Here is a 23,663-nt window from a genome sequence, read left to right as displayed (position 1 = left end):
TGATACACTACAATACTGGCAAGAATTGCTTAGGGCTAACAAGAATTTGTACAATTCTTCAGCTTGTACATGTACAAAAGTACTCAATTCAACATGGTATCTATGCTCAAAAAGCGGATAATAAAAAAGATCATGAGAACGAATCCAAATCCTAAGAGCTGGTACTTAGGAGATCGTCATCGTCCTCGGGGATATCAGCCTGCAACCCAGCGACACCGACACGGAACACACCCTCGCACCATTCGGCAAAGGTATTAACATCCCAGACAGCATCGTCCCGACCCTTCCCTTTCTTACTAACAAAATTGCCCTTGGCCTTCTCGGAGGAAGTATACTTCTCAAAGAAATCCTCATAAATCTGAATAGTGCGGTCCTGGACCGCCCCAACAAGCGTCTCTTTCATACGCGTGTCGTCGATATACGCATTCAAGACCTTACGCAGACCCGGCACCTCTTTCTCGATAGTGCGGCAGGAAGGAAGAATCAGTTCACCGCGGGCCAGATTGCGAGAATCAACGAATTGAGCCGGTAGCGAGGCGGTCATGCGCGCAGCAAAGGCATTGATGAAGTCGTTGATGACTGTGCGAAGACGACCATCCAACTCGACTTTTGCGTCGAGCATGTTCTCGACGACGCGCGGTACGAGGCCGTGGCCCACGAGGCGCATCAGGTTGCGTGGGTTGAAGAGGCCGCCGCGCTCGCGCAGCTCCCAGAATGTACTTGTCATGCCGGAGAAGTCCAAGGAGATGTCGGCGGAGACGTATTCGATGTCGAAGGCGACGATTTGTTGTTTTAGGATCAGGAGGTGGCTCATTAGGAACAGCTGACTGTCCGCTGGTGTGGCTTTGGCGGAGATTAGGGTGCTGGCGTTTTGGAGGGAGAGGGTTGTTTGGTGTACGATTTGGTGGGCTAGGTCGTCGAAGACGGTAGACTAAGATGGTCAGTATAGGTGGGAGGTCACGGCCGTCACAGGGAGACATCTTACATTCACTAGGCGATATATCCGACTCAGGAGCCAGATCGCTTTTCGCAGGGTTGGATACCAGCCCTTTAGGGCGGTCTGGGTCTCAAAGTCCCATTTTCCGTCTGTCTCCTGTGTAGAGTCGCCTGTGTCGTCGCCTTGTTTGGCCGTCATGTCGATTAGTGTATCCGCAGATGTGTCTTTCTTGCCCGAGATCTGAGTGTCTGACACAGTCAAAGATACCTGTCGGTTGCGCATGGGGTAATCGATGTCCTCTGGGCGAGGTTTGTATCGTTCGATTTCGTCGCGCAGAACAGCCAGAGCACGGAAGACAAGTCGGGCCTGAACGTCTTGCAGAGCGGGCTGGATCAAAACCGAAAAGTCCAGATGGTTCGTCTCGACTTGTTCTGGTTCTTCTTCTGGGTCAGAGAAATAGCGAGTCTGCAGTAGATTGCACAGCTGACATAGCTTGACGATATCAGACTCATGGATAATCCGTGGGCGAAGGTGATCATAAAGTGGTTCACATAGCGTCTCAAGGAAGTCATACAAGCCTCCTTGTCCGTGAAACCATTCTCCCCATAAATCATATTCGTCTAGGCACAGACCACGGATATAACTGATACTAGCTCGGGCAAAGGCAACGAGGTCCTTGGACGAACTAGGCGTTTGTGTGATTTCGCCGAGCTTTTTACGAGCAAGCGGAATGATCAGCTTTGCACGGGTAGCCGAGTAATTGCTGTGCAGCTCGTTCATCAGACTTTGATACTCTGCTTCGTTATTTTGATCCGGGTTAAGCGGTGGCACAGCTCTCTTTTGGATCTCGATTCCAATCTGCTTCAGCTCGGGTGCTCCAACCCTGAACTTGGCGTACAGAAGAGCCGACAAGGCCGTGTCATTCAACTGCTGATCTGAAATCTTTTTGGACACATTCTGGTAAATATCCTTGAGTGAAGATACAAAGTTGCCGCGGATAAGCGTCAAGGCACGCGTTAGCAGTAGACGGTATCTCGAGCGATAGACTTCTGCTTCTTTTTGATCCGGCTGCGCGGAGGTAAGCGATAGGCGCATAAATATCCACGACGAGCTCACTCACATGTGTTTCCATGTAATCCAAGCACACGTCCAGACGCCTCAACATATCTGAGAACTCCTTGTCGCGAACTGTATTCCCCGCACCGGGAGCATTTAGCCGTCGCGATGCGGGGTCTAAGAAATCGTAATAGTGGAGGTTGTTCTGGATGCCATTCGCAAGTTTTGTATCTCGTTCCTGGGCAGACAAAAGCCCTTGGCATTGTTTCTCGAAGTTCGATGTTTGGGTCTCGACCGATTTGAATGATTCGGACAAGCTGGATAGGTCATCCAGAAGGGTCAGGGTGTTCGTTAAGATTTCGTCAATGTGCTCTTTCGATTGTTCAAGTTCATCCAAGCAATTCCTACAGGAAAGTAAATTAGTACACCCCCGATAACCGTCCAATGTCGATCATACTGGTACTCATCGTAGCTCTCCTCAATCAGCTCACTCTTGACATCATTGAGCCATTGGGAAAACTCAAGTTCGTTGGTCCATCCTAGTGTTTTCCACTCAGAAGCGCTAGGTGACTTCTCGTCCAATGCTTGGAGGCTTGGTTGAGTTTCTTTGGCGGTGGGTTTGCGCGGCGGGCCAGAGGGGGCGGTTTGACGGCGGGCACGCTGCTGCTTTGTAGAAGACATGGTGCGTTCAAGGCCCAGGGAGTGTGATAGGAGTCAGCCCGCAGCTCATTTCTCTCTATCGACTTTATCTAGAGTGGAATTCACGCCAAGTTAGATGTTAAGGTCCAACTGCGATGTGGTCAACTCCGAGATGGATTCTGCCGATAGATCCCGCCTGGATGCTGCAACAAATCACAGGCGCGGCATTGAGAGCTTCCCCGGATATAACCTCACCTTTGCAGCTTGGTTATGCTCTAGCTGGTGATCCAGCCATCATCCACAATGTTGAAAAACCAAATGCGACGGCCCGCGACGCACTCTGTCCTCGCTTTTCGTCCCCTCAGAAACTCTACGGCTCAGTCACTAAATGCGCCATGGTCCCGGTTTGCTAGCAGTCAATCGCAAAAGCCAGGCCCGTCATCACACTGGATCCGCAATTCTCTCGGATTCGCTGTGACAGGAACTGCAGCCTTTTTGGGATACTCATACCTAGCTGATGGTGGAAAGGATGCTTGGATGAGTAGCCCGGAGGTTACGAAGAAAGTGCCCGTCGATGTCAACGACCTCCAAGCTCAGTTCATTCAAGAAAAACGAAGCCTGAAAAGTCCCGCCGTCTACACATGGGGCTCGAACGTTTATCGGGTGGTGGATCCGGGATCCAAAGATACCGACATCAAGACTCCTCGGCGCTTCAAATACTTTGACGGCCAGGTGCTGAGAGATCTCAAGATCGAGGAAAAGTCAGGTGCAGCAATCACTGAGAACGGAGATCTAGTTCAATGGGGCAAGGCGTACTCGGAGTCGGACTTCAAGCCCACGGTGACTCTGACCGGCAAGAATCTCACCTCACTCGCTCTGTCCGAAAGTCGAATCATTGCGCTGTCATCGGATGGGACTGTATACTCACTGCCCATATCCAAGGACGGGCAACGCACCGGCCCAAAGACAACGGAAAGCTCTTGGGTTCCGTTCTGGCCTAACCAGTCTAATCTGAGCTACCGGGTGCTGAGCCCATCTTTGAAGCTTGGTGAAAAGGTCACTACAATCAGTGGAGGACAGGAACATGTACTGCTTCTCACAAGCTCTGGCCGAGTCTTCTCTGCGGCGTCATCCACCGAAAACTACCCTTCGCTTGGCCAACTCGGTGTGGAGGGACTTACCTGGTCCACCAGACCCAAAGGGCCGGCAGATGCCTGTCATGAAATTACAGCTCTCAAAGGCTCTAAGATTGTTCAGATTGCTTGTGGTGATTACCACTCGCTGGCGCTAACCAAAGATGGCCGTATGTTTGGCTTTGGCGACAACTCATTTGGCCAATTGGGTGTTGATTTTGAACCCGAGAGGCCTTTCAAGGATGCTCCTTTCCTTATGAAGGTTCAAAAGCTATATAGAAGAAATCTCTACCAGCCCAAGGTTACCAGCATTGCTGCTGGTGGCGCCAACACCTTCTTCTCCGTCGATTCCAAGCGCATTCTGGGACACGAAGAAGAGGCTGCCAATGTTCATGATCTTGGACATGTAACTGCAGACACATGGGCCTGTGGTAGGGGAATTTGGGGTACTCTCGGAAATGGCAGATGGGTTCACCTGCAGGACTCGCCCACCAAGGTGAAAGCCCTAAGTGGTATGAGTGAGTATGACGAGAAGACAAATCAGATGACCCCTATCCGCATTAGGGCCATGTCTGTCGGTACAACACATGTCTCTGCTATTTTGGACAACAAAACCAATGTTAGCAAGACTACCAAGGACTCTTTGGATCAATCTAAAGACTGGGGCTATGATGTACTCTGGTGGGGAGGCAACGAGCATTTCCAGCTGGGAACAGGAAGGCGAAGCAATCAGTCCAAGCCTACCTACATCAACGCACCCCCCGAAAACAAGAAAGCCCAGGCTGAAGCGCGATTGCAGATCATGCCTCGCCACAAGGGCAAGGTCGGAACGCGCAATGTGAACATGGAACAGCGTGTTGAATGTGGGCGCCATGTCTCTGCCATTTATTCTGCAGTGTAAAGGATACAAAATGAACCTGTATATTAGTGATGCCATATGAAATCCAATTATAATTTGCTCTACTCAATAATCGGCCTGTTGTTTTGGTCTTATAGAATGGCCGTAGTTGCAAACAGACCAAACTCTTATCACCGCGGAGACGCTTGGACCACCGCTTATCCAAAAAATTTCCAGCGCTTCAACCCCATCTTCCCTCACGACACACCGCCATAATGCCTCGTGAACAACAAAAGAGAGGCCGCAGGGCCGAAAAGAAAGCTCAGAAAGAGGATTCCAAGAGAAAGTTTGAGGAAACTCCCGAAGAACCGGTCGCGAAGCGAATCAAGCCCTCTGCCGACGACGCCGACGAGAGCAACGAGGCCAACGATGACATCCAAATTGCCGAAAATGAGGACTACATTCCCCTTGACCAGGGCGAAGAGCAGGAAGGCGAGCAGCCTAATAACGATGGGGACATGGTTTTCTACGGTCTTCTAGACGAGGAGGAGTCCGAATACTTCCAGCGCGCCAACGAAATGCTGGAGCTCAACCAGTTCCAGGATGCCGAAGAGCGCAGCTTGTTTGTCGACAGTGTGTACGCGGAAGCCAGTGGCAAGGAGTTGAAGATTGCCTGCAGTCAGGGCTGTTCGAGACTCATGGAGAAATTGATCTCAATGTCAGACGCTCGTCAACTGCGCCGGATATTCAGCAAATTTATCGGTCACTTCCTCCACCTAGTGCAGCATCGCTTCGCCAGCCATTGTTGTGAGACACTTTTCATTCACGCTGCGCCTGCCGTCATGCAAAAGACGAAATCTCAACCCAAAAAGTCAGACGAAGAAGCAGAGGAAGAGCCGGAGATGTCGCTCGCAGAAATGTTCATGGCTGTTATTGAGGAGTTGAAGGAAAATTGGGGATATCTGTTGACAGAGCGATTTGCGTCGCACACAATCCGAGTGCTACTGCTGGTTCTTGCAGGCGAGCCAGTTGATGTCACGTCAAATGAGTCGTTTGTCGCAAGTCGGAAGAAGGAAAGAATCGAGATTCCGACAGTTCAGGGCGAGGAGAAGCCAGGCAAATCGAAAGCCGAGAAACACGCTGTTCCAGAGGCGTTTGAGCCGGCGCTCAAGAAGATCATGACTGATATGGTTTCCGGTCTCGATGATGTTTATCTCCGAGCCCTGGCTACTCATCCGGTTGGAAATCCCGTGCTGCAGGTGTTGCTGTTCCTGGAACTTTCGCATTTCGGAAAGTCCAGCGCCAAAGATCCTAAGTCGACCATCCGCAGACTGGTTCCCGATGAGTCGTTCGAGGAAGAATCCGAAAGCGCGGTGTTCATTCGTGGTCTCCTCTACGACCCAGTTGGTTCTCGCCTGTTAGAGACGATGGTGCGATACCTTCCTGGTAAATCATTCAAAAACCTTTACAGGAACAACTTGGGTGACCGAATCGGCTCCCTCTCTCGCAACAGCACTGCTGGATATGTGGTTCTTCGGATGCTGGAAAGGCTTGGCAAGGATGACTTGAAGATTGCCCTGACCAACATTATCCCCGAAATTCCGGGCCTGATTGAACGGTCGAGACTCATTGTCCCCAAGATGTTGATCGAGCGGTGTGTAGTCCGTGGCGTCGACACAAAGCCTCTTGCCGAAGCACTTAAGGATGCTTATAGCCAAGATCCTGTTATCAGACTGCAGCAGATGCTCAAATTCAACCCCTCCGAGAACAAGGCCCCGCAATCTGAAGACCATGATATGGACGAGGACAACGACGGAAAGGAGCGCAAGCCACGAGGCCCACCCCCGGTGTCTGCGGCCGAGAAAGCCGAGAAACTTCATGGCTCTCTGCTGGCACAAATTATGTTGACTGTTCCTGGCCCTCTCAGCCAACTTGTCTACACGAGTCTCCTCGCCCAATCATCCGAAACCATCGTACAACTTGCTCAAGAAACCACCTCTTCCCGCGTTCTCCAACAGGCCCTGACTTCCACAACCTCCACGCCTCAAATCCGGCGACAGCTCACCACCCGTTTCCAAGGCCACCTCACACCTCTTGCCTTGAGCAGCAGCGGCTCACACGTGGTGGATGCGCTCTGGACTGCCACCAAGGATATCTTCTTCGTCAAGGAGCGCATGGCGCAAGAACTCGAGCAGCATGAACAGGAGCTCCGCGATTCCTTTGTCGGCCGCGCAGTCTGGCGAAACTGGTCAATGGATCTCTTCAAGCGCCGCCGTCGCGATTGGGCTCACAAGGCCAAGGGCCTTGAGGAGCGAACCGAGGGCAATGAAGGCGCGGAACGTCCCAAGTCTAAACTTGAGCAGGCTCGGGCCCGTTATGCAGCGGCCAAGGAAGCAGCCGATGCTGGCGCTACTGGGGCGAATCAGACTGCGGTGGCTAGCAGGTGAAGAGGTACTGGTGATAAAATTACATATTGGACGAAATGCACATGTACTCATACAAAAAGGCGTTAATGCATTCAATTGTTTTATCGCTTTATATCTATTTCTATACCTTTCTTATGAATCGATATATCATATTCTAAAACACCTTGGAGATATTTAGAAAATCGACGAATTATATATAGTTCATTCGTGGAGATCGAAGACATCAGAATCAAACGCCAATAATTATGGAGCTAACTCATTTGTATATATGATCCTTGGATTCTCATGGAGTTCAATGTGTCTTATATTGAACTTGGAGGATATTTGAAGATCCGGTTTCCCCGGCTGCTCGGGGTCTGCAGATCTTCCTTTACTTGGCGTCTATCAATTCTATGCAATACGCCCCGTTCCAAAATGGCAAAGAGAAATCGATCAGCTTCACCTTCCAACACGCCGCGTATACGTCGATTGGCAAGAGAATTCCTGCCCACAGTACCCCCACCCACAGCACCCCGCGGACTGTCAACACTCTCCACGGACACTACAGACTCTCTAACCAGCTTGGAGAAAGACGCCCGGATTAAGATCCAGGCTTATGAAAACCAGTCTCTTCGCCATGAGACGCTGTTGAAAAGCGGCTTGAATGCATTTCTCACGTGGCTACCAGAGGCCGGCAGAACCTCCATCGCGAGAGATGTTATTGAGACAAGCTCCGACCGTGAACTGTACGATGTTTTTATGAACCTTTTCACCGGACTTGCTGCACCGAGTAAGTACATTCCGTTCAAAAGTATCCGTTGACTTTTCTTGACATTGCTAAATAGTGAAATCCCGATCAAAAGCACCCTCTGTTGTGGAAAGTCCTCATTCAAAGCGCCAGGAGCACGTTGACATAGTTGCCTCTACCCTCGATCAACCGGAAAGCCGTGACCCTTCGTTCGCGGCACAGCTCCAACTGCGGGACAACTATCGCTGTGTAATCACAGGTCAACTGAACACCGATCAATGGGAGCACGAAGGGGAACCAGAAAACGTTTTCTATGGCCCGACTGAGGGGGCTCACATAATTCCTTTTGCGTTTGCCTCTTGGCCAGGGGTGTCCGGAGCGCCAAGAGATACATCAAGTACATGGACCCTACTGTACAAGTGTTTCCCTACGCTACGAGAAATGCTTTCAGTAGAGGAGATCAACACTCTTCGTAATGGGATCACTCTTCGAGACTCGGTGCATACCCAGTTTGGCAAATTCACAATTGCCTTGAAGCCTACCGTAAGCAGGCGATGATCTACCATGAAACCATTTATGCTCACTCTTCTTATCAGGACATCGAAAATGAGTACGAGGTGAAGACTTACAAGCGTTACCCCCCGGCTGACATCCCCGCCATTCCCTCCGATCGACGCGTCCGATTTTTGCCAAACACAGAGTACGAGATTCCATGCCCCGCAATTCTCGATGCACATTGGAGAATGTGTGAAATCTTTAATGCATCTGCTATGGGAGAGACCATTGAACGACATCTTCGGGACTGGGAAGAGTTGAGAGGCTCTGGGTGTGCTGTTGTCAGAGAGGACGGTACGACCGATCTCGCTAGTCTGCTGGATATCGCGCTATGGGGCCAAGTTTCCGCATGAATACACGCTTTATGTTTTACACTTCTTCTGTATTAGTATTTGGTTAGGTCTAGGGCAATCTTAATTTTATGAAGTCACCTTCAATTACCATGTTCACCACCCTTCGTGTGAGAATACCGGTGATCGATTCAAGAAAAGGTGAGACACATATCGAGCCCACTTTCGATATTGGATCTGCACATCAACCAGGGGAGCCACCACGTATATTTGTAGTAGAAATGCATACACATTCCTAATCAGGGGCATGCTCAATTTTACTCTGAGATCAAAATGCGGCAAGAGGTGAGCACTAAAATAGAAGGGAAAAGATCTCGAGTGCCAGGTATTATCCGGTACATATGTAAGGAATGTAGATAAGAAGAATCCTCAAAATACGAGTACATAGCTGAGTAGTTTGTATAGACCAATGCTCCAGGCTCGAGAGACTGGATGATGTCAGGCTCTACGGGATTATCGTCATCTCCGAGATCGCCGGGTAAACTTTTTTTTTTTTTTTTTCCAATTGCGCCTTTTGCCCTGTTTATTTTTCTATTTCTTTTCTATAGACTCGCTCCTGTCTATTGCATCTTTAAATACTAGAACCTGAGAATCTGTACAAATGTCAGGCATTGCGCAGTCCAACCGCGCCTATGAAGTGCAAAGCGTGAGTCAACTCCATGTCGCAATGATCTACACCCCACCAGATCCTCTATTTGATATTTCTGATACTAATATAATAACTATACTCAGCTTCTGAAAGCAGTGGAAGACCTCCTCATCCCCTTTATCCGATCTGCAGACGAGGATCGCTACGGGTCCTCGATACAGAAAAATGGCACCAACGGCACCAACGGCACCAACGGCACGAATGGACATACCGGGCTGGCTGGGACCTCGTTGGTAGACTATAAGAAGCCCGAAGAGCTGCGGGATATCCTCCAGCTCGAAATCCCAGAGAAAGGCACCAGGCAGGAAGGCCTCATTGAGGTCTTGCAAAAGGTCCTGAAATACTCGGTCAACACCTGGCACCAGGGCTTTTTGGACAAGCTGTATGCGTCAACCAATGCGCCCGGCGTGGCAGCAGAGCTCATCCTCGCTACCTTGAACACCAACGTACACGTCTACCAAGTGTCACCTGCGCTGACAGTCATTGAGAAATATACCGGCCAACGGTTGGCGAACCTCTTCGGGCTGAATGGTCCACGAGCAGGAGGTATTTCCGTACAAGGTGGATCCGCATCGAACACCACCTCCATTGTTATTGCGCGCAACAATCTCTACCCCAGCACAAAAACAGACGGAAACGGCGCGTATAAGTTCGTGCTCTTCACAAGCGCGCACGGCCACTACAGCGTGGAAAAAGCGGCGCAAATGCTCGGGTTCGGCAGCAGTGCCGTTTGGCCCGTTCCCATCGACAAAGTCGGCCGCATGATACCAGCCGAGCTTGAGAAACTGGCCCAGAAGGCACAGAGCGAAGGCCGAACGCCGTTCTATGTCAATGCCACCGCAGGCACAACCGTCATGGGCTCTTTCGACCCCTTCAACGAAATCGCAGCCATTTGCCAAAAATACAATATGTGGTTCCACATCGATGGGTCCTGGGGCGGCTCGTTCATTTTCTCCCAGCGTCAGAAACATAAGCTAGCCGGCGCAGAGAAAGCAAACAGCATTACCATTAACCCGCACAAAATGCTTGGCGTTCCGGTCACCTGCTCGTACCTGCTGGCCTCCGATATGCGCCAGTTCCACAAGGCGAACACCCTCCCCGCGGGATATCTATTCCACAACGAAGAAGACGAGCCCGCTGCCAACGGTAATGAATTGGAAGCCGACTCCCCGGAAGTGTGGGACTTGGCAGACCTCACCCTCCAATGTGGTCGACGTGCGGATTCCCTCAAACTGTTTTTGGGCTGGACATACTACGGCAGTGAGGGCTACCAGCAGCAGATTGACTCGGCATGCGACGTCGCCGCGCACTTGGCTAATACCATCGCGCAACATCCTGATTTCGTTCTTATTAGTGAGAACCCCCCGCCTTGTCTGCAGGTGTGCTTTTACTACGCCCCGGGCAAGGAGTTCGTGTACCCGCGTGGCATTGTCTCGAATGAGACACAGCGCGCGAAGAATAACAGCAAGGTCACCGAGCAGGTGACGCATGCGATCGTGCCCAAGGGCTTCATGGTGGACTTTGCGCCCCCAGTGGAGACGAGGATGCGGCTGGGAATGGGAAGTTCTTCCGGTGTGTGGTGAATGTCCAGACGACCAAGGAGACTGTCGATTCGCTTGTCCGCGCCATCGAGGAGGTGGGTCCTGGTATTGTTGAGTCTTTGAAGGCGAGTAACTCGGCCGTTCCGCAGAAGCGGCTTGGTGAGCGTGGACACGGGCCTGTTGTCCACCGCGTTTGAGCAGGTGCGTGATTTGTTTTCTTTTGATTTACTTGCATATATAGAGTACAGCTTATGGACATGAGAGACGGGATACGACATACAAGATATCTGGTGCAGTATATAAGGCTGTGTATCAATTTAACACCCTAAGAACAAGATGAGCCAATATCTCGGAGCTCAAATGCAGAGGTTGTAAAGTACTCGGCATAGGTTCAAACTATACCTACCTGAACAGTAGTAATAAATTCTGTGCAAGGAGAATAGCTTGGGTATAGAGTGATATCAAAGCCATCAACTGCCAATCTCGACCCGACGTTCCAACACGGAGCGAGCCTCAGCTTCCGATAGAGAGTCAATCTCTAATTCAGCAAGCACGCCCCGTGCACTCTCGTTGTCCCTAAATAGCATCTTCTCCACATCCCATAGCCTTAAAGGCACGTCCTCCTTTGCAGAGACGTCCCCTTGCCCAGCCGTACTCAAGCAAAGTATACGCAATCCCTCACTGAGCCTTTTGATGGTCTGCAATGAGATGCCTGCCTGGCCAGACGCACCGAGTGCAGAATCCACAACGTGACAGAGATGATCGACATCGCTGGCAAGCTGGGCCGCTCCAGTCTCAGAAAAGGTGTGCTTAGTTAGGATGCTGTCCCAGATGTAGCTCTGAACTGACAATAGGAGCTGGCGCGAGACTCGTCGTAAAGGCGCAGTCCCCAGTGCGCGAGAGAGGAATGAGAGCTGCGTGGACAAGACACGCATTGCATGGGAGAGATCGGAAGTGGGTGAGAGGGGAGATGCCGTCGCTGTGGCAGAGGGGGTCGACAGCGTTGCCCATGTGGATACGCGAGAGTAGGGCTTCAGAGCGGCGAGTATATTAGAGGACAAGGTGGATGTGATGATAGTTTCCGAGCGAAGTCGGAGACGACGGTAGGCGGATGCCGTCTCATCGAAGAGAGCGCCATCGGGTGATGCCGCGGTCTGGGTGCCGTTGTTGTTGGCCACTGCAGGTGAGGTACGCGACGCTACCTCTGCGACAGACATAGTACCGGCTACGTTGCGACCGCTATCTCGGTTTTGTCGAACCCGATCTTGAAGTTCGGACCAGAGCTCAACGAAGAACACATCGTTGCTCCAATCCTCCATCTTCTTTTCGAGGTATTCGGCACTTCCGAATACTCTGCAAAGTCGCTCCAGCCCAGCGATACCCTCGACGCTGGCCTGCCCGTCGGCCCCCTGTACAGTCCGTCCAATCGTGGACGTCATTGCGAGATAGGCTTCTAGTGCAGAATAGAGGCGTTCGTGGAACTGATCGAAAATCGTGATTTGAATGTCAATGAGGAACCGCAGCTTCTGGCTAAAAGATGACAGGGGCTGATAGCGCTCGGTTATGGTTTCGAGAAGGTCATTCACGCGGATTGCAGCCTTTGTTGGTTTCGTTGCAGTGAGCTCCATGCCATCGTAGTCGATTTCTCCACTGTCCGCGGTGTCGATGATATCCTTGTATCGCGCCAACGCAAAGTCCTTCTCAACTTCAAGCCATCGATCATACCAGCCCTGTTTGGTCAACACTTCCCAGGTCACGCCCTTCCAATTGTCGTCCGCATATGGATCTGGCATATAGTTCCAGGTTTCTCGGATCTCGTTATCAAAATTCATCAGTTCATGAATGAAGTGGCTGAGCAATTGAGGGTAGTTTGAGATTTGGGGGAGGAACAGGCTGATTTTCTGTCTCAGCATAGGAAGTAATGCAGTAATGTAACTGTGTGATGCATTGTAAAAGTTCCATTCCAGACCTGGACCGACCGCTTCGGCCCTTTCATCAAAGATGGGTTGCAGATAAGAGACGAAAAACCCGCCGTATTGGTTGATAAGGTCCATTATGTGCGAGAGGAAATATTCCGGCTAGAAGCCAAGTTAGCCTTCTGTTTCTGCGTAGATATAGAGCGATATTACCTTATCCAGCCGGTTGGTTGGCTTGTCCCCACTGAAGTGATATTTGAATCGGAGATCAAGATGATGCACCATAACCTCTAACGGGAACAGAACTGGTGGCTCGAAGCTCAGCCCGGAAGTTAGTGTATCACGGCTTTGAAGTTCACTAAGAAGAAACCCGTTAGAATATGCATCCGAGCATGAAGTGACTGATCGTACGGTAATTGCAGGTCGATCAACAGCTCAACATCTTGCCTCCACCGGGCCAGGAGCTGGTCGGTAACATTCAATTGTCTTGTCGGCCATTTCAACTCTTCAAGCGTCTTCTGCAGCCGGTCACTAAAGTATGTCTTCATCTGTTGTCTCAGTGCAGAGGCTAGTTTGTCTGTATAGTCGACAAGATGGGGGGCCGCCCCTTCGGCAGCAGGCTGGGCGTCCTTCAGTAGTCCGACGATGGTTCGTAGTCGGGCATAGGGCTTCAAAGCGGCGCGTGGTTCGGAGGCAATGTCTGCCAAAGCTTGCTTGCTGTATTGCTGTCTCAGTCTCCAGCCCCTCATGCTTGGTGAAAGCGGCATTACCTCAATTCTTCAGCTTCCTTAAGCAACTCCACATATCCCTTGGATAATTCAAGCCGCTGGAGCTTCTCCATGCTTTTTTCCAGACTCCGTACCGCCTCATCACTGGTCTCGGATTGTGTGATGGCCATTAATCGTCGGTCGATGTCCGCTTGCTCCGCGGTGAACGCCTCGGCTTGCTTTCGAGTGGCTTCGGCATGGTCGTTAGAGGCTTTCGTCGCATTTGAAAGTGCTTCGCTAGCTTCCGCTAACTATTTGGTGACGAGTTTATATCAGTAGTGTTTAGAGAGAAGGTCGGGGTTGTGGGGGGTAGTACCTGCTTCCGCTGAAGCTCCTGTTGCGCGCGTAGACTGGAGAGCAGCGAATCTAAACTCTCCAGATCGGCAGAAACCTGAATCTTGTCATTTAAATAATCTTCGACCCGAGTCCGCTCATGCGAAGATAATTCCGTGAGGGAGGCCATCGTTGAAGAGGGAAACTTGACTGCGGAAGCGCAAGGTGTCGCGAATGTTGATCTCCGCCTTTTGGACTGACGTCTTCCGCAGTGGCAACCATGAGCTCTTACACTATCAACACTTTGAGTAATGTCTAGTCCAGCAAAGAAGCGGAAAAGAAATGGAGATTCGTCACAGCCGACTCGCAGTATTCAGTCGTTCTTTAAAGGGCAGACCACAGAACAAATCAATTTAAAAGTCCCCGATGTCACTGAGCAAACTCTCTCTGATGAAGCTCTTGCGCGCAAGCTACAGGCCGAGTGGAACGAGCAAGAAAATACAAGCACACCTACCGAAGATACAAAATCAGATACGCAGATCAATACAGCTTCATCTACATTAGACTCGCCTGTTTCACCCCCGGTACCGCCGGCGATACAAAAGAAGAGCACTCTCTCGCTCCAGTCATCAGCTGGCACGGAGGATACAATATCCCTTGCTATTCCTCTCGATCAAAGCCCTCAGACCTTCGATGCGAGTCAATACGCAGCAGAACTGCGGTCGCATTGGGCAACAGAAGGCGGGGATGCTTCTTACGCTTTATTGACGAGAGCTTTTGTCCTGGCGAATGCGACGACCAGTCGAATAAAGATTGTCGATACGCTGGTCAACTTTCTTCGGGTTCTCATTGAAGGGGATCCATCGAGTGTCCTGCCTGCTGTGTGGCTAGCAACCAATTCCATATCACCTCCTTACGAAGAACTAGAGCTAGGTCTGGGGGGCTCTTCCATCTCCAAGGCACTAAAAAGGATATACGGCCTCAATAGCCAAGGGCTCAAAACACTGTATGATAAGCATGGCGATGCAGGAGATGTTGCATTCGAAGCCAAAAAACGACAATCATTCACTCTAGTGAAGCCGAAGCCGTTAAGAATCAAGGGAGTATACCAGTCGCTTCAGAAAATTGCCAGTAGCAAAGGGCCTGGTAGTCAAGAGACAAAGCAGAGGATTGTCGAGAAGCTTCTACAGGATACGCGCGGCGCCGAGGAGAGTCGATATGTTGTTCGGACATTGGTCCAAAACCTGCGAATTGGTGCAGTCAAGACAACGATGCTGATTGCTCTCGCTCGAGCTGTCTTGTATTCTAAGCCAGTCGGGGCGGATTTTGAGGTTCGTCCGCATCAACTTGCACGCTTGAAGAAGGACGAGCTCGCGGAAATCTACAACAATGCGGAAGAAATTGTCAAAGCGTCATACGCTAGACATCCTAATTACAATGATTTGGTGCCTTGTTTATTAGAGATTGGGCCCACAGAAGAGCTTTTGGTCAGATGCGGCCTAACCATGCACATCCCACTACGGCCGATGCTGGGCAGCATCACACGCGATCTGTCAGAAATGTTGACGAAGCTCCAAGGCCGAGACTTTAGCTGCGAGTACAAATATGACGGGCAACGTGCGCAGGTACACTGCGACGAGCGAGGGAAAGTTTCTATCTTCTCGCGCCATCTGGAGCTCATGACGGAGAAGTACCCAGATCTTGTCTCTCTCGTCCCGCAAATGCGAGGAGAAGGCGTGTCCAGTTTTATACTGGAGGGAGAAGTAGTTGCCGTGGACCGTGAGACTGGTGATCTCAAGCCATTCCAGGTCTTGACCAATCGTGCAAAGAAAAATGTCGAAATCGGAGACATTAAAGTCAATGTCTGTCTTTTCGCATTCGACCTCATGTATCTCAACGGCGAGCCTTTGCTAGATCGCCCCTTTCGAGAACGCCGCGAACTACTTCGCAGTCTCTTTGTAGAGATTCCAAAACATTTTGGCTGGGTGAATAGCCTGGATGCGACATCAGCGGATTCCGAGACTGTCCTTGAGTTTTTCAAATCGGCTATTGATGTCAAGTGCGAGGGAATCATGGTTAAACTCCTCGATAACAAGCCCGGTGCGAACACTCAAGTCAACAACAACCTCCCCAACGAAACGGCCACCACAACCACCGAGCAACCAAACCAACAAGTAAAACCCAAAGAGAAACCCACCCGACGCAAACCCCTCCTCTCAACCTACGAACCAGATAAACGCCTCGAATCCTGGCTCAAAGTAAAAAAGGACTACAGCACCTCCTCCGAAACCCTCGACCTCATCCCGATAGCCGGGTGGCATGGCCAAGGCCGCAAAGCAAAATGGTGGTCTCCGATCCTACTAGCAGTACGCAACCCGGAAACAGGGACCCTAGAAGCCGTAACAAAATGCATGTCCGGGTTCACGGACAAATTCTACCAAAGCAACAAGGAAAAGTACGCGCATGGCAGCACAAACGTCGTCTCACGCCCCAGCTACGTCGAGTATCATGGCGAACCAGATGTGTGGTTTGAGCCGTGTGAAGTGTGGGAAATGGCTTTTGCGGATATCACGCTCAGTCCTACATACCCGGCTGCTATTGGCCTAGTTAGCGATGAGCGCGGTTTAAGCCTGCGGTTTCCACGGTTTATCAAGGTTCGTGAGGATAAGTCTATTGATGAGGCTACCTCGTCGGATTATCTGGCGTTGCTGTGGCGGAAGCAGATGGAGCGGACAGGAGAGGCAGGGGAAGGTGGGGAGACTGGGGAGGTTTGTCTGGAGGAGGGAATAGAGTAGATGGGTTCTTGTTCATGTCGAATACGATAGTGAAATGCTATATACATTGCCCTCGACCACTCTCACCCTGCCACCAGGCTGATATATGTGCGAGTTGCCATTCAGATTAGTACTTTAACCTTGCAGGAGATCTGACTACATGTTTTGTTTCAAATAAAGAACCCCTCTTCAAGCTACACCAAGAGCTACCGAGTATGCTGCTCCCAGTCTAGGGTGCAGGCAAGACACCAGCATTCTGGTAGGACTTGAAGGTCTTCAGCCACGTGTCGTAAGTGTCATCGTGATGGGTCCAGCCGAAGCTTCTCGCCTTGCGCACGGTGCTAATTAATGGCGACTTCATCACAGTGGGTGTGATGTACCAGTTCATTAAGGCGAATGAGTCTAGCTGGAAAGCGTCGGGGTCACCGCCATTCTTGGCCACAATGCTCTCCCAAACAGGGCGCTTGTCCTTAGCCCACTCAAGCATGTCCATGGGCTCAGTGGCTTCCGTGGGCTCACTCGAGCCTAGCGGGACATTGAAGTAGTCAGCTAGAAGGTGCCAAAGGAACTTCCAGACAATCACATCGCCGTTGAAGTGATTGAACGCCTCGTCCTTGCAGCAGTCCTGGGTAGCAGCCCACACGGTCAAGTCGGCAATACCAGGGGCGTAAGACTGGGTCTCGACCCGAAGGTAGCTACTCAAACTTCCTGGCCATTTGGGAGGCATGCCAAGCTCACGACAAATGAGGAAGTACTGAGCAATAGGCAGAGCCTCGTTGATGCCAATGTCTGTTATTCATTGCGTCAGCCTCGTAGTAACGAAAACATTTGGGTTGTCCTACATTGAGAGGCATATCCGATAATTCCCATGGGACGAATGATGTTGTAGCTCCAGGTTTGGCGACGCTTTTGGATAGCGAACATGTCATCCTCCTGCTCATAGTAGAAGATGGATTCAGGTCCATCATATCTAGGCATCTCTTCCACGAGTGGGGATGTCAACTCTCGGAATTGAAATCCGTAATGCTAAGTAAAAGTTAGGGATTGCAATCTTTGAGACCTAGGGCAAAGAATGATCCTGGCAAATCGAAGAATCACGGCGTACCTGTCTGTAGAACAACACGCTGCAATTTCGGACAAGCTTGGTCCACGGCTTCCAAATAGTTTCGGAACAAGGGGCCGTTCTTCTCGTGGAGTTTAGAGAAGTCGTTGCTGTGGATATACGACGTGAAGAATGCATGCGTGACATCTCCACAGAGTTCTTTGATCTGTTCTACAATGCTCGCTGGGGAGTCCAAGAAGTCCAGGGCAATGAACTCAACCCTGGGATCAGTGAAGCGAGCGTTGAGTGGCCTACGTGAGATGATGATGATCTTCGACCTGTTTTCCCCTCAAAATTCTGGTTAGAAAAAGACAAAATCCATCTGAGGGGCCGTATGTCAAGGAATTCGGGATCTCTCACCATTCGGTTTCGGGTCGCCGAGTAAGATATTCAACAATAGCATGACCAGTGATTCCGTTGGCACCAGCAACGAAAGCAACGCCACTGCTAAGCGAATTGAGTGGACGCAGCTGGCTCATGATGGCAAAGAAAGGCGCTGTACGATGATTCTAATGCTGAGTGATGATGCCGGAGAGAAAATTCCGGCTGAAAAGAGACTTGTCTTATAGTCCTCTTGCCATCTCCTATCAGCCCGATCGCCCGATCGAAACCGACTATGACGACCCTGACCCGCGCAAGCGGATCTTGGTCAAGTTCTCGATCACGGTCCTTGTCCCTTATTGGGAAATCCCAGCAGCAGATGTGGTAAGACATCTCGGAATAAGGGAATTATGTGTAACGCGCGTTCCGATGGAAGATTTTCAAGCAGAAATTGCGCATCTGCATCTGTAGACGTGGTGTGGGCTTGATGCAGATAGGTCCACGGATCTGCCCAGGTACCACTAGGCTACCCCATACCCCCATATGTCCCCATATCTTCGGACCAATTGCTGTCTAGTTCCCTTGGCATTCAACATATGTAGCATCCAATTTGCGATATGAGCCACAATTCCCATTTCTGCTTGAACTTTTGAAAAGACCAGGACTTTCGGTACGGAGTGATGCCGAAAATAAGCAGCACCTAAAAAGTGTATTATAGCCTTTGTGTCTCTATACATCCCTTATGCATTTGTCAAGCTGCATAAACCAAAGTACAACGTAAAGATGGTAGATCAGGTCTAGAAAGCTTTGCTGCACCTAGACACCTCTTCTTGGCTTTCAAGTATTTTTCTTCCAGTATTTTCTATAGTCTTTCTTTGAAAAACTCCAAAAAAGGAAACCCTCTTTCTCTGGGATTTACTTTCGCAACTAGCGCATTAAAAATGAAACCTATCCTATAGCCCTATTATGTCTGTTCTCATGCATAGACAGACTCCAATGAGCACAAAAACGTACTTTATGAACATAAATCCTTCCGTAATTCCGAACCCCGAAAAGTTCAATACAAGTCGTCGGACGGCTTCTGGGAAAGGCTAGCATCTAGACAAATATATGGTTTCTTTTGTCAAAGGGGGTAAGGCAAGGTTCCGGGCTCAGGTAAAATGCTTATTTAATTTCTAAATTCTCCGGCTCTAGCATTGCTTAGTCTGGCATATGCAGACTTATATCTTACTTTTACTGCTCTTTTCCGACAACCAGATATGGAACTTGATGCACAAGCGACAATGATTGCAGTTCCACCCGAGATTGTTTCATCCTGGGTCCGAAAATAGGTTCCAATGGAGGTAAAGTAATCATGAAATGATCTCTCAGCGCCGTTTTTCATGATATCCAGAAAGGATTTCGCTCCTAAAAAGGAGAATTTGGTTGTCAACCGTTTGTTGTGCATGTTTCAATCTATATATTCCAAGGTTTGACTCAAGGTGGTCGAGATTGAATATGAGAGTCTCAACGTAATTCCCCGATTAGGGTGAATTTGAGAACCGGGAGGACCCGCAGATAGCTAGCGGGAGGTGACCCCGGTCATTGGCCAGAATCGTATAAATGAACCTGAAGGGTAGTGCCGGGCAATGGCACGGTATTGCCATTCAAACGGGCCGGTCAGCACCTGACCGTCTCCTTAAACAGGATATTCTTGGCACAGTAACCCCACCCGCTGCGGTCTAAGAAAATTGCCTATTTAGGTAATTCTTGGCACGAAGTGCCATATCACGTTATGCACGATGTAATATATAAGGAGACTATGGTTCCCTATAGTTTGGGCAGAGTTAAACTATTTTTTTTTGGATAACAAAATGTTCGTTAGATATCGAGTAGGCCCTGTGAGCGAACAATCCCAAATGGGAACAAGCACAATGTCGTCTTCGGTTAATACCAAAATGTTCGGTAAATCTCGAGCAAGCTCTGTGAGCGGACAGTCAAAGAAGTCTTCCAAGGTATCTGGGTCTCCTTCCCAAATCGAACCTCGGTTGCGCCATCGATGTGTCTTTTTGACCTATTCGCACTGCTCTATTGAATCGAAAGATGAGTTCGAAAAAGGGTTTAGCTATATGCTAGAACGAAACGATCTTAGGACGGCGACATATTACGGTTGTCGCGAGAATGACGAAACCGAACGAATTCATTACCATGTGCTAGTAAACCTGGGGAAACAACCCAACTGGTCTCGCAAGCATGCGCGCTCCGTATTCCTAGTGGAAGGCAACGAATGTGATTCGTTGAATATATCTACGCCTACACTTCAGCCGAAGCAAAAGCTCTCTCAATTCATTGAGAAACATGTCAATTACTGCGAAAAGGAGAAGGGTGGCGATTGTTTTGGAGAGCGCCCAGAGCCCTCTGTTGAGAAAAAGCTGGAGCGCAAGCGGAAGTGGGAGGAGATTGGGTCCCAGCCGACAGCGCCAGCGAAGTTAGCGATGCTGAAGGAAGAGTTTCCTGACGTCTTTTACCAAACAACGCCAAAGACGAACGGTATTGAATGAAGGGAGCATGTTACTGAGAACGAGCGGAAGAGGAGGCCACGCGAGGCTCAAGGTTGAATCTACCCTCTGTATAATTCTACAGAAATCTAAGAATTATAAATGCTTGGATCTGTAATAGAAAAAAAACTCTTGGGGAAAAAGGAACCGAAGAGAAGGGCAAGAAAAAAACATATCCTATTTATCACATGGTACTCTATAGATGCATGCCACGTGCAGCCCAACATCCCCTTCACCGCGTAGGTGTTTAAAATTAATTTTCCTGCTAGTTCATGTATCCCAAATATTCTGCATATGTGATGTAGGTTAGGCAATCTAACAGAGTCCCAAGTTCAAATACATATTCACCTTTGTATCAATTCCTATACACGTTCATAGAATAACCCTACAGGACTACATAATTAGCCAAAAACTACAATATAAGGTAGGCTTAACAACCTATTTATGGGACGGCTTACTTTTCTGGGTGTAGAAGCTACGAATGAATATTGGTGTAGGTAAGATTGGGCGGCTTGGGCGGTTGATTCTCGGGGATTGATGATATGGTGATAATATCTTCAGCGCTACTTAGACCAATTGGTTACAGCTGATTGGATCATCTCTAACCTAGACCATGAGCTGCATACAATAATATAAAATTACGGGAGTGGAGAGGGTTCATAGGCCCGTCGTTACGCCACCAAACAGGTACGCAATAACCATATCGTGCCAACTCAAAGCAGTAAAAGAAATTTCTCTACGAGTTCTTCACGACGCAGAAGATTCCAAATTCGAATTAGCACAAAGATCTCACATGCACCCAGGGTTACCACAGCCAACCAAATACACGAACAACGCCCAAACAGCCCAACTAGCCCCCGCTTATCTATAGAAATAGCCACTCAGGGCCATCCACGCTCGAACCCCCACAAAATAAACTCCTGATACTATCAAAACGTTCTCGTAACGTGATACTGGAAAGTCGCACAACATCCACCACAGACCCCTCCAATATAGCCTCAAGACTACCGTGCGCAGCAGAAACTCATAAGCAGCAGCCAATTTGTAAGACCCCCACGCAAACTTCTCTGTTAGGTAGCAGTAGATCCGTGCGGCCCGATATCTCCTGCGCATGCCTAATGGGCAGTTGGAATCGGTAAAAGCATCCATAAACGTCCTCGGTCCCGTATTCGTTTGCCATGGTGGATTGCTTGCGGGATAGATCGGAAGCTCAGCGGGGACTGAAACCGAGGGGACTCGAATTACCTTGGCATTAGGCAAATCTACTGTCGATTCAATCAATCTCTGCAACATCGCTGGGTCTGATGCCCATAAGCGCTGGGACTCCGGATCACAGGGTTGGGGGATGTTCTCCATTTCGGAGAAAACTCCGGTTTTAGGATCCGGGTATTTCAGGATATTCGTATAGAACTGAGGCGTGAGAGGCTGTATTTGGAGAGTGGGAGGCGGTGCAGAAGTGTAGGTTTTGACTGGGGAATGCATTGACATGGGGTGGAGATGTAGTGATTTTGCAGGCGTATAGATCACCTCCAAAGGAAAACGGCATGTCTCAACAAGGTGGGAGAGGTACAGCCGGAAAAAAGGTTCCAAATCCCTATGAGGACAGTCAGAAAAGTTTAAACAAAAACAAAGAAAATTGGTAATAATACCTCTCTGTTTCTGAGGCATTACGAGGGATATTTCCCTTCTTCACATCCGGTTTGTTCAAATAGGGCAGGTTGCCTCTGAATCGAATACGAAGTGCCTCTACCACAATCCGACCAATCGATACTGGCACAACAAATGACCAACTGAGAAGGAAGCTCGCCAGCTCCCAAGATGATGCCGCAAGAGGGTCAACTGGCGGAGCAACGGAAAAGAGACGGCTGGAGATCTTGGGCTTGCCGTCGATGCTGATAAGAGTCATGTTAGAGTGCAGTGGGCCACCTTTTTCAGGTGCTGGATGCAATGGGTCCATGAATCGAAGGGCAAATCCACCTTCAACTTTCTCGAAAGGCGAAGCAAATATGTCTTTCTCCCAGCTGCCCTTATAATACTTGGCAGTGGGAGCCGATGAGGTGAATCGAATGAGTTGATCGCCATGAGGTCCCTTTCCTAAAGCCGTGCTGAAAACCTCGCAAGTTGCCGCTTTCTCGTAAGAGGAAGAGTCTTCCTTGGTTAATCGACAGAACGCATTCTTTTTTTCGCCGTATGAGTTGTTGATTTCCATGATGATTCCACTAAGCTCTTTGAGAGGCGAGTAGAGATACCAATACGAGATTGGACTTTTGGTCCACCAGAGAAACTGGGGGATGCTGATGAGATATGCATAGGGATATTGGTTTGGATCCTCGCCCTAGAAGTTTTAACATCAGGCATAGGTATTTTCCAGGTAGAGCTAACATACCCGTTCTTTCAAAAAACGCTCTAGTTTTGCGGCCAAGGTCACATGCCCATCTCCACGATGAAGATACCAACTAGTATCAATTCTAAACCAAAGTGGAACCCGAAAGATTCTTTTCAGAAAAGCGTAGATAGGATTTGTGACTGGGATGTGTTGGTCACTTTCAATAGAAACCACACTCCCAACACGACCACGAAGTCCAATTGGAACCCCAACGAGGAAGTAATTGATCCAGTAATGGTACTTCTCCGGGAAGAAGCGAGCATGTGTTAGGTGTGCTGGATAGAGTTGAGGTCTTCCCAGTAACGTTTTCTCATCTTCGGGGTCTCCATCAGACCACAAGACCAACTTGCGCCGGATAAATGCTACCATTGACACCCAGGCAAGTAATGTACTACCAATAGCTATCAGGAAGAAAGGTACAAACACCTTTATGGTCTTGATCCAACCAATATGATGGATTATATCCACCAAGATAGGGACAAAGGCGATAAACATGTTGGTTCTGGCCGAGCCTTCGTGGTAGTGGAATGACTGGATGAAAGTTGAAAAGACAAAGAAGCTGATAGTTTCTGCTGTACAAACTTGAAAAGAAATATACAAGACAGTATATCGGACGAACGGAATTGTGCAATAGAGTGGAATTTGATGCAACCAAATACGACTAATCGATGTTGAACTATACAAGAAGTTATCACAACTCAATGTATCTCCCTATTGGCACGACCATTCACCGTAT

The 23,663-nt window shown here is 49.4% G+C and overlaps 10 protein-coding genes across 10 annotated transcripts; 6 read left to right on the top strand and 4 right to left on the bottom strand.

Annotated features, from left to right (window-relative positions):
• Positions 1–151: 151 nt before the first annotated feature.
• On the bottom strand, positions 152–2,674 carry N7487_002723 (Golgi transport complex subunit COG3; the record flags this gene model as incomplete). The annotated part of the gene is made up of 4 exons (XM_056870470.1): positions 152–931; positions 986–2,005; positions 2,058–2,397; positions 2,451–2,674. 4 exons carry the CDS (start codon positions 2,672–2,674, stop codon positions 152–154), a joined length of 2,364 nt encoding a protein of 787 aa, XP_056735254.1.
• Positions 2,675–2,950: 276 nt separating this feature from the next.
• Positions 2,951–4,666, top strand: N7487_002722 (RCC1 domain-containing protein; the record flags this gene model as incomplete). Its single annotated transcript, XM_056870469.1, has 1 exon — positions 2,951–4,666. One exon carries the CDS (start codon positions 2,951–2,953, stop codon positions 4,664–4,666), a length of 1,716 nt encoding a protein of 571 aa, XP_056735253.1.
• A 212-nt stretch (positions 4,667–4,878) lies between these two features.
• nop9 (RNA-binding RNA processing protein NOP9) lies at positions 4,879–7,050 on the top strand (the record flags this gene model as incomplete). Its single annotated transcript, XM_056870468.1, has 1 exon — positions 4,879–7,050. One exon carries the CDS (start codon positions 4,879–4,881, stop codon positions 7,048–7,050), a length of 2,172 nt encoding a protein of 723 aa, XP_056735252.1.
• Positions 7,051–7,443: 393 nt separating this feature from the next.
• N7487_002720 (HNH endonuclease signature motif containing protein) lies at positions 7,444–8,664 on the top strand (the record flags this gene model as incomplete). Its single annotated transcript, XM_056870467.1, has 3 exons — positions 7,444–7,798; positions 7,854–8,299; positions 8,353–8,664. 3 exons carry the CDS (start codon positions 7,444–7,446, stop codon positions 8,662–8,664), a joined length of 1,113 nt encoding a protein of 370 aa, XP_056735251.1.
• A 598-nt stretch (positions 8,665–9,262) lies between these two features.
• On the top strand, positions 9,263–11,048 carry N7487_002719 (pyridoxal phosphate-dependent decarboxylase family protein; the record flags this gene model as incomplete). Its single annotated transcript, XM_056870466.1, has 3 exons — positions 9,263–9,307; positions 9,394–10,824; positions 10,875–11,048. The coding sequence occupies 3 exons, from the start codon at positions 9,263–9,265 to the stop codon at positions 11,046–11,048; spliced, it is 1,650 nt and encodes a 549-aa protein (XP_056735250.1).
• Positions 11,049–11,321: 273 nt separating this feature from the next.
• Positions 11,322–13,997, bottom strand: N7487_002718 (RINT-1 family protein; the record flags this gene model as incomplete). Its single annotated transcript, XM_056870465.1, has 5 exons — positions 11,322–12,929; positions 12,981–13,125; positions 13,179–13,484; positions 13,538–13,785; positions 13,851–13,997. The coding sequence occupies 5 exons, from the start codon at positions 13,995–13,997 to the stop codon at positions 11,322–11,324; spliced, it is 2,454 nt and encodes an 817-aa protein (XP_056735249.1).
• A 121-nt stretch (positions 13,998–14,118) lies between these two features.
• Positions 14,119–16,602, top strand: N7487_002717 (putative DNA ligase I; the record flags this gene model as incomplete). The annotated part of the gene is made up of 1 exon (XM_056870464.1): positions 14,119–16,602. One exon carries the CDS (start codon positions 14,119–14,121, stop codon positions 16,600–16,602), a length of 2,484 nt encoding a protein of 827 aa, XP_056735248.1.
• A 208-nt stretch (positions 16,603–16,810) lies between these two features.
• On the bottom strand, positions 16,811–18,162 carry N7487_002716 (SDR family oxidoreductase; the record flags this gene model as incomplete). The annotated part of the gene is made up of 4 exons (XM_056870463.1): positions 16,811–17,370; positions 17,424–17,607; positions 17,703–17,961; positions 18,044–18,162. The coding sequence occupies 4 exons, from the start codon at positions 18,160–18,162 to the stop codon at positions 16,811–16,813; spliced, it is 1,122 nt and encodes a 373-aa protein (XP_056735247.1).
• A 1,755-nt stretch (positions 18,163–19,917) lies between these two features.
• On the top strand, positions 19,918–20,544 carry N7487_002715 (uncharacterized protein; the record flags this gene model as incomplete). The annotated part of the gene is made up of 1 exon (XM_056870462.1): positions 19,918–20,544. The coding sequence occupies one exon, from the start codon at positions 19,918–19,920 to the stop codon at positions 20,542–20,544; it is 627 nt and encodes a 208-aa protein (XP_056735246.1).
• An 858-nt stretch (positions 20,545–21,402) lies between these two features.
• On the bottom strand, positions 21,403–23,422 carry N7487_002714 (uncharacterized protein; the record flags this gene model as incomplete). Its single annotated transcript, XM_056870461.1, has 3 exons — positions 21,403–22,135; positions 22,191–22,876; positions 22,928–23,422. 3 exons carry the CDS (start codon positions 23,420–23,422, stop codon positions 21,403–21,405), a joined length of 1,914 nt encoding a protein of 637 aa, XP_056735245.1.
• Positions 23,423–23,663: the final 241 nt, after the last annotated feature.

The sequence above is a fragment of the Penicillium crustosum genome (genome assembly GCF_028827405.1).
Source record: "Penicillium crustosum strain IBT 35664 chromosome Unknown utg000001l_segment0_segment0, whole genome shotgun sequence".
NCBI classification, from domain to species: Eukaryota; Fungi; Ascomycota; class Eurotiomycetes; order Eurotiales; family Aspergillaceae; genus Penicillium; species Penicillium crustosum.
The sequence above is the reverse complement of the archived record's forward strand: the minus strand, read 5'-3'. Positions and strand labels throughout refer to the sequence as shown.